The 14596-nt window shown below is 43.5% G+C and overlaps 2 protein-coding genes across 3 annotated transcripts in view; one reads left to right on the top strand and one right to left on the bottom strand.

Moving 5' to 3' along the window:
* Nucleotides 1–3557: 3557 nt before the first annotated feature.
* NKIRAS1 (NFKB inhibitor interacting Ras like 1) lies at nucleotides 3558–13157 on the top strand. Its single transcript, XM_006021200.2, has 3 exons — nucleotides 3558–3573; nucleotides 4286–4530; nucleotides 7806–13157. Exons 1-3 carry the CDS (start codon nucleotides 3558–3560, stop codon nucleotides 8043–8045), a joined length of 501 nt encoding a protein of 166 aa, XP_006021262.1. The 3' UTR covers nucleotides 8046–13157.
* Nucleotides 12785–14596, bottom strand: part of LOC102380731 (ubiquitin-conjugating enzyme E2 E1) — a 57970-nt gene continuing 56158 nt past the window's right edge. For both annotated transcript variants that reach the window (XM_006021186.3, XM_006021190.3), the window contains exon 5: nucleotides 12785–13614. In XM_006021186.3, the coding sequence (XP_006021248.1) occupies nucleotides 13517–13614 (98 nt within the window). In that variant the 3' untranslated portion in view covers nucleotides 12785–13516. The remainder of the gene's footprint in view (nucleotides 13615–14596) is intronic.

The raw sequence follows: 14596 nt of genomic DNA, 5'->3' as shown, positions 1-14596 counted from the left end.
CCGGTGAGCGCGGGGGGTTGGGGCGGCGGGTCCCGGCCCCCTCGGCGCCGCCCCGGCCTTGCCACACGTTACATGTATTGCGCACTCGTCAGGCCAAGGAATCACCGCCGCCTTGGCTGGTGAATCGCGCCATACATGTGGACTGAGCACAGGTGCAGAGGGGCCGCCCGCCATTCATGCCACAAACGTAATCCGACCGCAGGTGCGGGGGGGGGATCGCCCACGAGTTGCGCCATAAAAGTAGACCGTGCCGAGTCATCGCTATGTGCCTAAAATGTGGCTGCCCAGCTATCCAAAGAGCTGGCCAGGTCGCCACATACTGCTTGGAAACGCGCAGCAGTTCCCTCGCTGGTTTCTCGCCAGCTTCAGTTTGAGCAACGGGCAGCCGGGCCCTCGGGGTCGCCAGGTCCCCCATGTCTCCAACCTCCATGTCCCCGGCTGCCGCTTCAGGCCGTTGCTCCTTCCCGTCTCCCGCCGTCCCGTTTCCGTCCTCTCCAGCGTTGGCAGTAAAGAGGTGCCGTCGGGAGGCTCTGGATGGGCAGGGGTAACGGGAGGTGGCTGGGGGCAGGGGGTGCTGTCACTTGGGCTGATTGGGACAAGTTGGGCAGGCGGGCATTTGCAATTTGAGACCTTTGGACTAATGAGTTTCGTTCCTCAAAAGCAGAAGGCCTCTGTCCTTGCTGGCTGGGGACGGAGCATGGTGCTAACCAGGGGTCTCCTCTAGCTGTAGCGATACACGTATTGAGTGCTGCCGCTTGGCGTAACTGGGAGCTGCTGTGGGAGAGCAGCGGGCCCAGTGAGCTCAATGGCAAGGAAAAGGTTTCGGTTTGTTCATCTCCCATCTGACTTGCTCTGAATGAGCTGGTTAGCACCAGTGTCTGAACAGGATGGCTAAGACGGTGATGCTTATCGTACTGCCGTTAATTACTTCCTGTTCTTAGCTGCTGTTAGTAACTGAGGCAGGAAGAAAGTCAAGTGCAGCTGATGAGAGCTATTTATGGAGCTACTCGTTAAATGCTTATGTAACAGCAGGGACCTTCTCTGAGATGCACCTCCTTTACATTTAACTGTACATTTAATAAATGCTCTTTAATGCACACTAAATCTCACTGGATTTACAAATAATACTTTTTAACATAGTAGAAAATCCCTCATCTACCTTCAGGCCAAATTGCAAGCTCTTTTTTCAGCTATCATTTGTGACAGCTGACAGGAGAAAACAGGTGACAGGAGTTCAGTTCCCAGATTACACCACAGCCAGGTTTTGTACTGTTCCTCAGCCTGCTTATCCATTGTGTATGGAAGTGGGAAAGGGTCAGTCTCTGTTTTCCTCTCTCCTCAGCTTTGTTCCCAGCTCTCTTTCTGGTTGAGGCAGTGAACACTTCACCCAAGAGGAGGTAGGTAGAGAGTGAATTACACATCACTTGGTGCTCCTCAGCCTGACTTACCTTGAGAGAGCAAATGGGAAAGCTGACTGCTGGATTTCTCCATATGGGACATCTGGAAAGTTGTTTTTTTAAATGACTTCTCTGTGAATTGATGGCTTAGCCAGAAATCATTCCTGTACCTGGAAATGCTTGTGGTGCCTCTATCTCTGCCACAGCTTACTGCCTATGAGAACTGAAATGCTCATCCTTTCTTCTGCTGACAATTCTGCTTTCCTTATCTCTGCCTTCTGACTACAAAAGAAACCCCACTGTGCTCAGGGTGTATTTCCAGTGAAGGCCCTGGAAAACTATTGCAACTGAACCTCTGATTAGACAGAATCTTCCTGGATTTGTCTTCAGACTTGGAACTTAAGTTTCAAGCACCAAGGATGGTTTTTTGATTTTGGTTAGGATTTCGGTTTGGCAAACCTTAAGTGTGCAGAGAGTGACTATCCATAAGTTATTGTATCTGACTTGTGCAGCGTTAGCTCTGTTTTTAACTCAGAACTGCTTTTCGGACAAAGCTGTGACCATTCTTCCAGTCTAATGACAAAAATTGTTTTAAATGCATGGAACTGTGGGTTACAATATTAGACTAAATCAGTGAGGATAATACTCCTTTGGCCTTTGTTTGCTTCTTCTTGATCCTGCAATCCTGGATTGAGTTGAACCAAATCCTGCGAAGGTCATTCCAGCTCCATGCATGCTCTGGGATTCCCCAGTGTACAGTCATTTCATCTTAAATCTAAATTAATAAAAATCCCTAACATCAAACTCCAGCAGTCTTAGCCATGCAGTGGATGAAATTTGCCCACGTTCTTGTATGATCCCAGCAATGTAGTTCATCCTTGCCTAAAACTTAAGCCAAGTAACTAATGCCTTTCCATTCTCTCATAATTTTTAGTGCTGGTTGGTACACACTGTACAAGGGGATAGAACTAACTGCAACTGTGAACATTGTTAGCAACACGGTTTCCACTGTATTATCAGAGGTGAATTACTTTAACCTGATGAAATCCCTTTCCCTGTCTGAACAGTCAGCATCATGCGTATCTGCCATTTAAGTCCTCTGTATGAGCAGCATGTAGGGTGCCACTTGCACACTGGATATGTTTAGCCCATTGCTGGCACTAGTGATATGTAAATTCCTATGACCAAAAGAGATTCTTATTCCATTTCCATGTACACTTGCTCCCACAGTCCTAACCTTCCACCATAAAACTTTATTTTGTTAGTTTTCATTCTCTCCCTTTGCCATTCTGTATGTTAGCCCAGTCATGTCCTATTGCTGCCCAGTCATGTCCTATTGCTGCTTTGATGGCTGGGAGAAATTTCCATAGAAGCACGTGGATAAGTTTTCAAGATCCATGCATTGAAGTATAGCATCAAGGTGATGATAACCTGTGTAAAGTATCTTAGTAGACAACTTTAAGATGAGCTTTATTACTTTTTTTTTTAAAGAGATTTTAACTGTTTAGGGTCTTTTCCTTTTTGCTGGTATAACGATTAACGAGGCTAAATCTTATGCGCATCTCTGTACAATGTGACTGGAGACAGAGAGCAAGAGAACCATTACTGTTCAGCTGTATTTAAAAATGCCTTCAATTTCTTTAGCTACCACTTTTCTGAATCAGATCTATGTCTTTATTTTACACTCTCCCTCTTTATTCACTTTTTCCAGTCTTCCCTATTATTAGTTTTGTGCCTTCACATCAGCATGGCTATATTTGGAGGCAAGATAAATTTGTCTGGTCAGAGTTTGCCATGAACCTAATGGGAGTTTGATTTATGAAGACTACAAGGGGGAAGGAGGATGAGGTGGAGGGAGATGAAATGCAGGCAAGGAAAGCTAATAGTATTTCTTTTCTGCAAACTAATGTTGCATGCAGCTAAGGAAATAACCAGCATATGTGGGGGTGGAATGCTTCAGCTTTTCAGTCTGAAGTGTTTTGAATAGTGTCACTGAACATTGTAAAATCCTTATTTTCACAGTCCAGACAGTCCCTAGTGTTTTCTGAAACAATGTGTCAGTATTGTCTGCCTTAAAAACAAACAAAGCCAGTACCCATGAGGACTAACCCTATACAAACAAAAAAAGTGCATATACCTAGTTGTTCAAGGGAGACAAAAATGATAGTAGTACAAGGTTTGTTTGACAACTTGAAGCTGGTTCTAAAAGCAGGAAATCAGATTCCCTTCTCTCCTCAACTTACATAATGTCCGGGCTTAAGCATTCCTCAGCCTTGTTACTTGTAGTATCATGTGTCTCCATTCCACCTGTTGGCTGGTAACCTCACATGTAGTCCCACTGACTTCAAGCATGCTTCTCTGTGCCTCCACTTGTGGATTAATGTACAACTCTAAGCTGAAGGATGCTAGCCTCTGATGCCAGAGGGAGCTTGGTTATGGTGCCTGAAGACAGATGCTGGCTCCTCTGCAGCAAGGCCAGCACATCACATACTTAGCTCAGTTCTTACGTAGTGGGTGGGCACGGTTTGAGAAACCTGTGGGACGGTCATGCAAGTTATGCCATCATAAATTTATGCCCATGAAAAGTCATAGCATACAATTGCACACATTCATATCCTGGATATGTGTGTTTTTTTTGTAAATATCCATACTGTTTTTCCATGAATAAAATCTTGACTGAGGGGTCTGAATTCAAAAGTCTGAATTCAAAAGTCAAAAGGGTCTGAATTAAAAGTCTGGTCAATTCATCCAAAAACAATATTTACAAGAGATTGAAATGCACTACTGAAAGTCATAAACGTGAATGGTTTTACTGCAGTATGGCTAAATATTTATGCCATTACTTTACAGATTTTAGCCTAAGCAATAACTCCTCTTTGTTAAAACAGCAGGCCTGGAAGAGGGTGCAACACTGGAAGATGTATATTTGGCTTCAGTTGAAACGGATCGAGGAGTAAAGGAACAATTACGCCTTTACGACACTAGAGGTCTGGAAGAAGAAGTAGAACTGCCAAAGCATTACATCTCTGTTGCTGATGGCTTTGTTCTTGTGTATGCTGTGAACAGCCTTGAATCCTTCCAGAGAGTAGAACTACTCAAAAGAGAGATTGATGCGTTTAGAGACAAAAAAGAGGTAAAAGCTCAATGCCTTAATAATTTCTTGGCTATGTCTACTAGGAACTTAAGTTATGAAACAAAACTAGCATACAAAGAAAAGCAGGTTTTCTCACAATCTTGAATGATCTCCTGTGCAGGAAAGCTTCCTCTTGGGAAAATCTCATGTGCTATTTAACTTGCACAAAAGGGATATTTTGCCCTAATTTCTGAGCAAGAGCTAAATAGTTGAAGGGAGACCCTGCTTAATGATACTTTACTTTACTTTACTTAATGGATAATAGTATAATTTATAAATAGTTCTGGTATTCACACCAAAAATTAAAGCACACAATAATAAATGTAAACAATTTTTGTTTTTAGCTGTACTTGTTAGTTTACCAAATGCTCTAATTGACAGTGGGTTTCCTAGACATTAGTTAATTACCAGGGAGGCTCTAATGTATTTTGATGTGTCTGTAAAATTGGTTCTGCTGTGTGAAATGACTGCTGTGTTTTCCCTTTAGGAAACAGCTAGTGTTCTCAACTGATAAATTGTTTCAGCACCACTAGCCAAATATCATCTGCACAGGGCACTAATGTTTACCATTTTCTTTTCTCCCTGCTAAACAGCTTTATAGGACACTAAAACAAAACTTCAGTCATTTAAAAAAATGTATGTGGGAAGTTAATTGAATAACACTAAGTAGCTGTCATACTAGTGAATGCAAAACAGCTTATTTAATACTTAAATCATAATGGGGGTAGGGGAGGACAGGCTAATCGCTTGACAGGTTGGAGTGTTGTAGTTATGATGGTCCAGGAAATACGTCAGAAGCAAGGGTTTTTGATGATATATTTTTTTGGACAAACTATAGTTGGCAAAGATCCTAGACAAGCTGGAGTACTTTGTGCCCAAGAGTTTATCTAATCTCTCTCCCAACTATGCAGTTGGTCCAATAAATGATCTCTACACACTCCCCCAAACAAACCCTTGCTTCTCACATAATGGCTTGATGACATGCAGTGACAGACCCATTGACCATTGCTGAGTATTTTATTTCCTGAGTTGGTTGCAGAAGATGTTAAATAGAGGCATTGTAATCTGTGTTTTTGTATTCCCTCTCCTCCCTTCTCTTCTGTTTTCTGGGCTGATAAAACCACATATTGGCTGCTTTTGCTTTAACTCTATGAGCGATGAAAGATTGTGATCTTGGCTAAGAATTACACAGATGAACTGGTGACCCCCACAATAAAAGTTAAAATAATTCTATGTCTACATAGTGTACAGCATGCCAGGGAGAGGTGCTTTCAGATGTATACCTCTGTTGCTTATCTGAGAGAAGCAATGTGGAGGTGGCTTTGGATGGGATAAATGGTAGTCTCACTTAGCAGTGCCAATTAGCTTGCTAGCAGCACTTGTGTGAATGCAGATGTACTGCTTCTGGTCTAGGAGGTAGCGTGGGTGGAGCAGAGGCATGTCTGAGGGCCCTGACACACACTGCCTGGCACCATACTGTGAACACTAGTTGTCTTTTTTTGCTGATAAAGCAGCAGTCTTGATGTTGTTAAAAAGGAATGTCTGAGGAACAGAGTGTAAGGCAAGAAAACTCTTCTGTTCTAAGAAACTGAAGAGTCATGCTCCGTCGGGAAGAAAACAGGAGGCATAAAGCATCCCAGAGTCAGTCTGTTGAACGGGAAAGTATAGTTGGGCCTGGCTACACTGAAAACTGCTGGTGGTGGGAGGAGGAATGGGAAAATAAAGCATCAGGAGAGAGTTAGAATTAACAGGTTGTAGTAGGAGGCTTGAGTTGGGTCCGCAGAGAACACCTAGCAGGGATTAGAGTGCTTAGTGTAAGTACAGACAGATTTCCTTGCTTGTTACTAAAACGTGAAATTATTCAAGTGAACGACTTAATGTTTTTAAGCTTAAATGTACAAGTTTAAGCAGTACTAGTAATTTGAAGTAGTCATTTCTGCTTTCAGCCTTTCCTGCCCTAACACTATGTTTAGACTGCAAACCACTGCAAGAGCATAATCTAAATTCCACTGAAACTATATTGGTCTTCGCATACAAGCAAGACTTGCAGGGGCTATGCTTCCGAAGAGTCCTAATGCCTGTAGTAACATCAACCAGTAACATGTTTCCTTGTGCTCCCTTTATTTGGAATTCAAAGCAGGAGGCTGCACTGCTCTCTGCTGCATGACACCATCTGTTGTTACTCACCTGAGTGGATGTAAAATTGCTGTTCTGATTTGGGGAGTATGAATATGACTCTGTCATTCACATATGACAACACAAGTGCAAGACAAATCTCAAATCCCAAACAAAGAGTTGAGCTGTATGTTTTCCCCCCTGGGAAACATGTAGCATTTGACTTGGCCTGGGTGTGGATGCATGACGCAATTGCTGTGAAGTAATTTATTCCCCACTTCTCATCTTACTCCAAAGCTAGGAGCAGACACATAGCCAGCTGCCCCAAATAGGCTGCCTGCTGCAGGTGCTATTAAAGCTCTTGGCAACTGGGTGGCAGTGTAACTAGTTTGCATTAGGTGAAGGTAAAATTGACTAGAGGAGTAGGCTCATAACAGGTATGCTCGTGGAACTCAGATGTGTGTAGACTTGGGTTGAGTGACACATTATGAGTGCCCAGAGTGAGACACAGGTTTGAATTTTCTACTTCACAATGAACGTTAACAAGAACAGATGTTGAATTGCATAACTGCTACATATTGTTTAAGGGGTGTACTTGGTAGCTGTGTTGGTCTGAGACAAAAAGACATACAAAAAACTAGAACTCTTGGTTCCAAAATGATACCTTTTATTAGACCAACTGGAAAATGGCAAGAAAATTGTCCTTTTCTGCAAGCTTTCGGCCGATTTTGGATTTTAAACTTCATTGCAGAACTACAATGACTTTTTTTGCCTCCCTGCCTCCCCTCTGACACCTTCAGGGAAGGAATTCTACCTGATCAACACATCAAAGAGCTACTCAACACAGCTCACAAAGACTCTCAGAGGGACAGACTTCCATCTTCATCTCTCTCTGTGCAAAAACGAAGCTTATTTCCTACCTATGGGGACTTTTTACCATCTTGTACCATCTACACTTTTCCCAGAGCCTGACGAAGGGACTTTGATCCTGAAGGCTTGCAGAAAAGGACAATTTTCTTGCCATTTTCCAGTTGGTCTAATAAAAGGTATCATTTTGGAACCAAGAGTTCTAGTTTTTTGTATGACATATTGTTTAACATTTTTTGTTGTAGAATGACTGTTTTAATATAATTTTATTTCCTATTTTTGCTTCCTTCTAGGTGACAATTGTTGTCTTAGGAAACAAAACTGACCTCACAGAGCAAAGACAAGTAGAAACAGAAGTAGCGCAGCAGTGGGCAAAGGCTGAGAAAGTGAGACTGTGGGAAGTGACTGTGACAGATCGGAGAACGCTGATAGAGCCTTTCACTTTTTTAACCAGCAAACTCTCCCAGTCCCAGAACAAATCAGCATTTCCCCTGCCTGGGAGGAAGAACAAAGGCAATAACTCTGATAACTAAAAACCCTTCTTCCAGGAAAGGCTGTTTGAATTGTCCACTGCTGATAGTAATGACCAGGACCTATTCAGCCATTTGTTTCTCATGGTTTTTCTGAAGCAATATTAAAAATCAGCAAGCTCCTGGACAGAAGGGTTTTTTCTTTAAAATATTTTCCTGGAAAACAGCTGGTGGCTGGGGTTTTAAAAACACAGAGTGGCTTTGTGAAAATGGTGCAGTGGTCACTGTGGAGGTTTCTTTATAAGAGGAAGCTCTGTTTAAAGCACACTTCAGCAGCAAAATGCACAACGTTAGTGACTGTTCCCAAAGCACAGTCATTTCATGGCCTGTCTTAGGTTAACAAGCTTACAATTATACTACCTGACCAGCATGCAGCTGTAGGTTTGCTTGCCTTTCTCTAGTTAAAAGTGCTCCAGACTGCAACAAAAGAAAAAAGGGTTTGGTTTGGGATGAGAATCTGTGGTATCGGTCCAGCTCCTGTTTTTCACTTTTTAACACACGGTCATAGACGGCAGTGATGTTTCAGGAGGCTGGGGCCAGAGCAGCCGTGCAAGAGAGGGAAGAGACTTGAAGCTACAAATACCAAACTTTGCTTGGCCATTGAGAATATTGCTACCAGTATGTGGAGGCAGTGGCATGTCTTTAGAGATCTTAGACTAGGTCTGGCTTGATGCTAATACTCAAAGGCTGAAAATGTGTACTTCCATGTGTGGCCTCCATAAGCTTGACCCAATGCAGGAAGTGATCTTTATGCTTACGCTTTGAACAAAACAGAAAGGCTTGAGCACCAATTACAGATTCTATCCTTTGCTGTGGAGGACGGCATGGCTGTCGCTCTGTTTCCCGTCTATTTTGGCCATTAACTGAAGCAAAAACTGACTTGTCAGCACATACTGGTCATGTTTATATTGCTGACACCTTCACTGACAGAATATGTGATATAACGAGGCTTAAACTTCTGGAAGGGCTGCAATCCACTACAGTAAAATTTTGGTAGCTCACATTCTGAATGCAGTGAAAGAGCCCAGAAAAAGAACAGTATGAAGCATTTTCCGGCAAGGGAATAAAGAGTATAAGATCTGCTCCTTCTAGCCAGACATCTAGATGCAAACTGCTCACCAGGAGGGCTCTGCAATACTCTTGGCCATAAGCAGGTGCACATCATCCTGAATGTGACCCTCCAAGTGGACCAGCCTGTGCTGCAGGAGTATTCTCTTCCATTTGTACCTGTCAGCAATAGGAACAATTGAAAATAGCAAACAAGAGCAAAACTACAGCAGAAAGGCCATTTCCATAGAGACAAAAAAATCAAGAGGTCTTTGATTCTGATCATACAAACTGATGCTCTTTGTGTATGGAAAACAAATAAACTGAAGAGCAAGGTTTGCCATTCTTCCAGTAATCTTACATGATAATTTAAGCAGCACAATGTCAAATCATGATAGTACAATGAGACTAATCAGTATTTTGACATGCTAAAACTAGCTAGCTGCATTAAACATCCAAACCAGGTGTCTTCAGCAGTGTTCTGCTATGAAATGGTATCAACATAAGGCAGAGTCTGAATGATGTCACAGTTAGTAATGAGAGAACAATTTACCAAATGATGCAAGTCTTTATAGTGCATTTAGATCAACCTGCTCTTCCCCTTGCTCAACTTGGTTGTTCAGGATCACTGTTTGAGCTCAAGAACTATGACAAGAGAAACAGTCAGCAATCATTTGCTATTCCTTTTGAATGAGCAAGTTCCTGCAATTTTCTTAGAAGCTGGCAATGGTTTCTATTGCAACACTAATAAGAACTATGGCACTACCTCCTCAAGCCTAGCCAGTTACTTTGCAAGGAAACAGTAGAACACTGCTTCTCAGTTTCCTGATGATTGCATGTGAACTCAGTGCATCTCCCTGCGCAGAAGGCTACCAAACTCTGCAGTCCATTTGGGATAGGGACATGACTTGTTGCTCTATAACAGTGATTCTCAATTTCTTCCATACTGTAGCTGTGTTAATTGCGCAGTTATCTGGAGACAAGCAACATGTGCAAAGTAGCTATCACGCCATAAAAAGCTCCAACTAGCTATAAAGTTAGACCTCAAAAATGTGTCCTAACTTTATAGCTGGTTTCTAGTGAGCTTTAATTTGCATGTGCAGCAGCACCTCCCCTGCTGCTGGGAGCCCTGTCAGCTGACACAGGGCTCCCAGGCACAGGGGTGTACCCTGCCCAGCAAAAAACCCTTGAGCCCTAGGGATCATAGCAGGTGTGATCCCAGGGTCCAGGGGTTTCCTGCACCCTCAATCCCTAAGGCCTGGGGATATGGGAAACTCGTGGGGCTGGAATATGGCTGTAGGGGAGATTCTCCAGCCACAGGGGTTTCCCTGCACAGCCAAGGTTGGGAGATTTTTGTAGTAGGGTGTGTGGGTTGTCTCTGGAGCAGGGAGCCCCTTAATCGGGGTGTGTGGGGCTCCTAACTACAGGAGACTGCTTCCTGCCAGTGCAGGGGGAGCCTGAGATCAGGCATGGCAGGAGGCATGATTGTGTGAATTGGGCATTAGATCCCATTGTGCCTTTACCTGCACCTGTAGAGGGGGGCCCCAGTTTGGATTTGGATCGCAGGGCATCTTGTGGGATAGATCCAATGTAGGGCGACTTGCAGGGCTGGCAAATGCAGCAGATCCAGTACGGGCTGGCAGCAGGAGGGCAAGCAGCCACTTGCTGTGGTGGTGGCAATGTGGCAAGCAGCTGCTGGCAAGCAAGGTTACGTTACTGAAGGCCCTGGCCAGCAGAGCCCAGGGACCCTGAGTTCTACAGCAGGATGTGCCTCCAGCTACTCTAGCTCACCAGTACTGGAGCAGGCAGCTCCATGTGCTGAAGGGCAGAATGTCTGACACCGTGAGCTAAATCCAAGAAGCTCACACTTGTGAAAGGCTTATGGGAGTGGACAGAATTATTGAGCAACTACCCCTACCTAAGGCTGTACTGTGGACCCTGAATCATATGGAGGGCTGCAAAGGTTTGTAAGAAGTACGCTGCATGGCATTCTCGTCCTTACTGGGATTTCCACTGTTGGTCCCCTTCAGTGCCAGGAGGCAGCCAAGTGGCTTCTGGTGTCAGTTTTCCATCAGCATCATAGTTGCCGCTCTACTTGGACACATGCAACTAGCTTCTAATAAAGGGATGAGGGAACAGGGATTGGACAGTGTGACTAACAAGGGATGCAGTACCACACAAGCTATAAAAATTCTACACCTTTTTATTTGGTCAAACTGGTTTCTGGGATTGTCTGGGGTTTTGAAAAAAAATACCCTCCCTTTCTTTTAGGGGTTCATTCTACTGCCTTTTCATCACAAAAGTCTGGTGTCCTTTCTGAATACTGCAGTCCCATGCCTAGTTACCCAGTCATGTAACTGAGCCAGACAACAGCTGGTATTGGGTGAGAGCAAAGTTTGCAGTGCATTTCAGCTTCAATACAGAATTGGCAAATTCCTGGGAGCAGTGAGCACTAGGTGAGCTTGAGCAAGGAAGGGGCAGGAGTGGCATGTGCCATGTCTGCTTTATGATAAACTCAAAAGGAGAGTCCAGTTCTTCTCTTGCAGCTATTAATCTCTTTGCTCAGTGAAGGCTGCTCAGATTACAGCTCTGCAGGGAGGGGATGTAGTTCCATCCTGTGAGCAAATGAGCAGGGGGTAGCATGAGCCTTGAATCAGTTCCCACCAGCCAGAGGCTAGTTGCACATATGGTGGGAAGAGGGAGGTGAACTTGCTGTCTGACTCAGTGCAGGGGAAGAACTGCATTTAAGAGTCACTTCTTTGCAGAGCTTCTGAAACAATGTCAATGTGCACCACCACTTTCCAGGCTGAGCCTAAAGGCTGGCTTTGAGCCTGTGTGGGTTGAGTCTTAATTAGTATCTAAACCTGATTTCTGTGTGGATGTTACTAATGTAGTAACCACAGTACTAACAAATGTAGGTTCTGGAGACTAAGTGAAGCGTTAAATTCATCATAATTTAAGAGTTTAAAACATTTCCAATTAAAAGTATGGTAATGAAGCATGAAAGACAGATGAATATTCAATTATATGTTAAGCAATGTAGAAATGTAAAAATATAGCAGTTTATATTAAAAATAATCTTAACTCTACCACCCTTATTCATCCACTTTGCTCTCAATGGGTGGCTAAGAATGAAGGGTCCGTAATTTCAAGTGGCATTGCTGAATGTGTATCCAGTGCATCCTCGGGAATGAATCTGAAGCTCTTTTAGTCTCCCCCACTCGCTTCACAAGTTCCATGCTTTTTGTTCTTTCTTTGTTTCATGCTACCATGCTCTCTCCCCCTCAGTCTGCTCTTCTCCCTTCAACTAGGAGCACAGCTGTTACCCATTACTGTTGTTGCAGATGGATAACTCTCCTAATCTGCTGCCCTTCCTTAGTACCCCACACCTTTCCAACTGTAGACACTGCACATCCAGTTAAACAGCAGAGCTCCAAAACCAATGTTGCAGGAAGATTGAAAGATAAAAGGAATGGAAGATTCAGGAATATGGGGACAGGGATGTCATGGGGACCATTTTAGGTTCACAGTATACAGCCAGAAAATTCCTGTGGTATCAGAACATACCCATCTAGAAATGCCTCCCCAAAATGGAAGTGGTAGGTGGCATTAACTACAGACCCCTCCCTTCCGCCCCGTTCCCTGATTCCTCTGGTTTAGGTAACATGACAAAACAGATGACTCAGCTGAAGTCATTTTTTTACATTTTTTATTAGCACAGTAACAAATGCAGACTTAAGTAGCCCACGACATACAACCAATCCACTGAGTGACTCCTACTCCACGCCTTACATTTAAACAGCTTAAGGTATTTCACTACAGGTTGCCATAAGTCCCGATTAAAACCTTTATTCTTTTCACAAAGGTAGATTGGCTTATAAAATAATACATTAACTACTTCTCATTTCCTATATGAGGCCATATATTCACTCCTCCATATCATATCATGAGATGACAGTCTTTTAAAATGATTTGTTAAATACCAACGTGCCCTCCCGAGGGGACATAATCCCCACATCTTTTTACAAAAAAAAAAAAAAAAAAAAGTGTAGTTTTGAAAGAACTTTTACATAAATGTCAACATATGTACCTGTACAAAATTAAGCTGTTTTAATCTTATACATATCTTAAGCAACTGAACCAAAAGATGTCTAAGAAGTTTACATTCTTCTCGGTACTATATGCGAGCTAATATTGCTGAACTAATGACAGTCTTAAAATATGCTATTCCCAATTCTAGCTGTCTACTGTAGCAAGATACCTTAAGTTACAACAACAAAATCTTAGGAAATAAAAGACTGAATAAAATCTGTTATAGAAATACCCTACTCTTTACCAGCACCCACCCCTGCCCCCCACCCCTTCAAAATCATAAGCAGCTCTTTCCATCACAGACAAATAATGTAAGAGTTTGACAAAAATCCAATTTATGTAGCATATCTCTTGGTCCACTGTCTGGCCATTCTGTCGTGCTCTGCTCTGTTTGTCATATACTGAGTGGCAATACTTCCAACCAGGGGGTCAGCTGGAAAAGAAAAAGAATACCGCTTAAACACTCTGGGCATTTTTATTTATTTATTTATTTTTTACACCTGTTCCAGGAGGTGGGGGGCATGCTTTAGAGCAGCTCAGAGCTGCTGTAATTAGTGCTTACAGCATCTCTTGCATCAGCATCCCCATGCTCATGGGCGACTGGTGTTGCCTTACTTGGGGGGGGAGGGGCAGGGGGGTGGTACATGCCCCCACAGCAACCAGTCAGTGACTGGGGGGGGGGTCCCCATGGCCAATCTTTCTAACTGGGGGGGTCCCCCTGCAGCTGACTGAGGCAGCCGACCGCTGCAGATGCTTCTGGGAGTACCACGGTGCTCCCACTCCCTGGCTGGCGCTTGCAAGGGGGCACCAGCACTCCCACCTGCCCCCCCATCACCTAAGTGGCGAGCATGGCCAGTCAGGGAGTGCACCAGTGCTCTGAGGGGGTGCATGTGCACCCTCTACACGTTGTCACTGCACTTCAAAACAGTGGCAGGGGTGCTTTAACTAAAGCTCATTGAACAAGCATTAGTTAAAGCACCTCTGCCACCATTTTGAAGTGCAGAGACACTGATACACAAGACGCAGAGGCTGCTGGAGCCCACTAATATACATATTTGCTTCATCTATATCTATGTTCCTGAATAACATTGTATACATCTGAACTGAATCCTGCAAGTAAGCTGCTGGCCCTATTTATTTTCATCATTTTTTATTCTGGAAGATTTTTTTTTAAGATATTTCATTATCAATTTACTGTAACTCAAGATGTCTGCATTAGTGCAGACCATTAAAAACACCATTTCTTTTAGCTGGATTTTCCACTGACAGGATGAGGATCTAAGCTTTTTTGCTGCTTTTTTATAGGACAGCTTAAGAACAGATCTATGCTACCGACATACAAAGTATCAAACAAACTTCTATTATCTGCTGAAGGCAACAGAGTACTCAGGTGACCTTGAGCATACAGAAGTTCT

This window comes from Alligator sinensis, unplaced genomic scaffold, assembly GCF_000455745.1.
Source record: "Alligator sinensis unplaced genomic scaffold, ASM45574v1 scaffold299_1, whole genome shotgun sequence".
Taxonomy (NCBI): domain Eukaryota; kingdom Metazoa; phylum Chordata; order Crocodylia; family Alligatoridae; genus Alligator; species Alligator sinensis.
This window is presented reverse-complemented; position numbering and strand designations above follow the sequence as displayed.

Bases quoted from the DNA above. Each gene is read 5' to 3' on its own strand.
- NKIRAS1 (XM_006021200.2), top strand. The intron at 4,531-7,805 runs GTAAAAGCTCAA...GCTTCCTTCTAG, and splicing joins CGTTTAGAGACAAAAAAGAG to GTGACAATTGTTGTCTTAGG.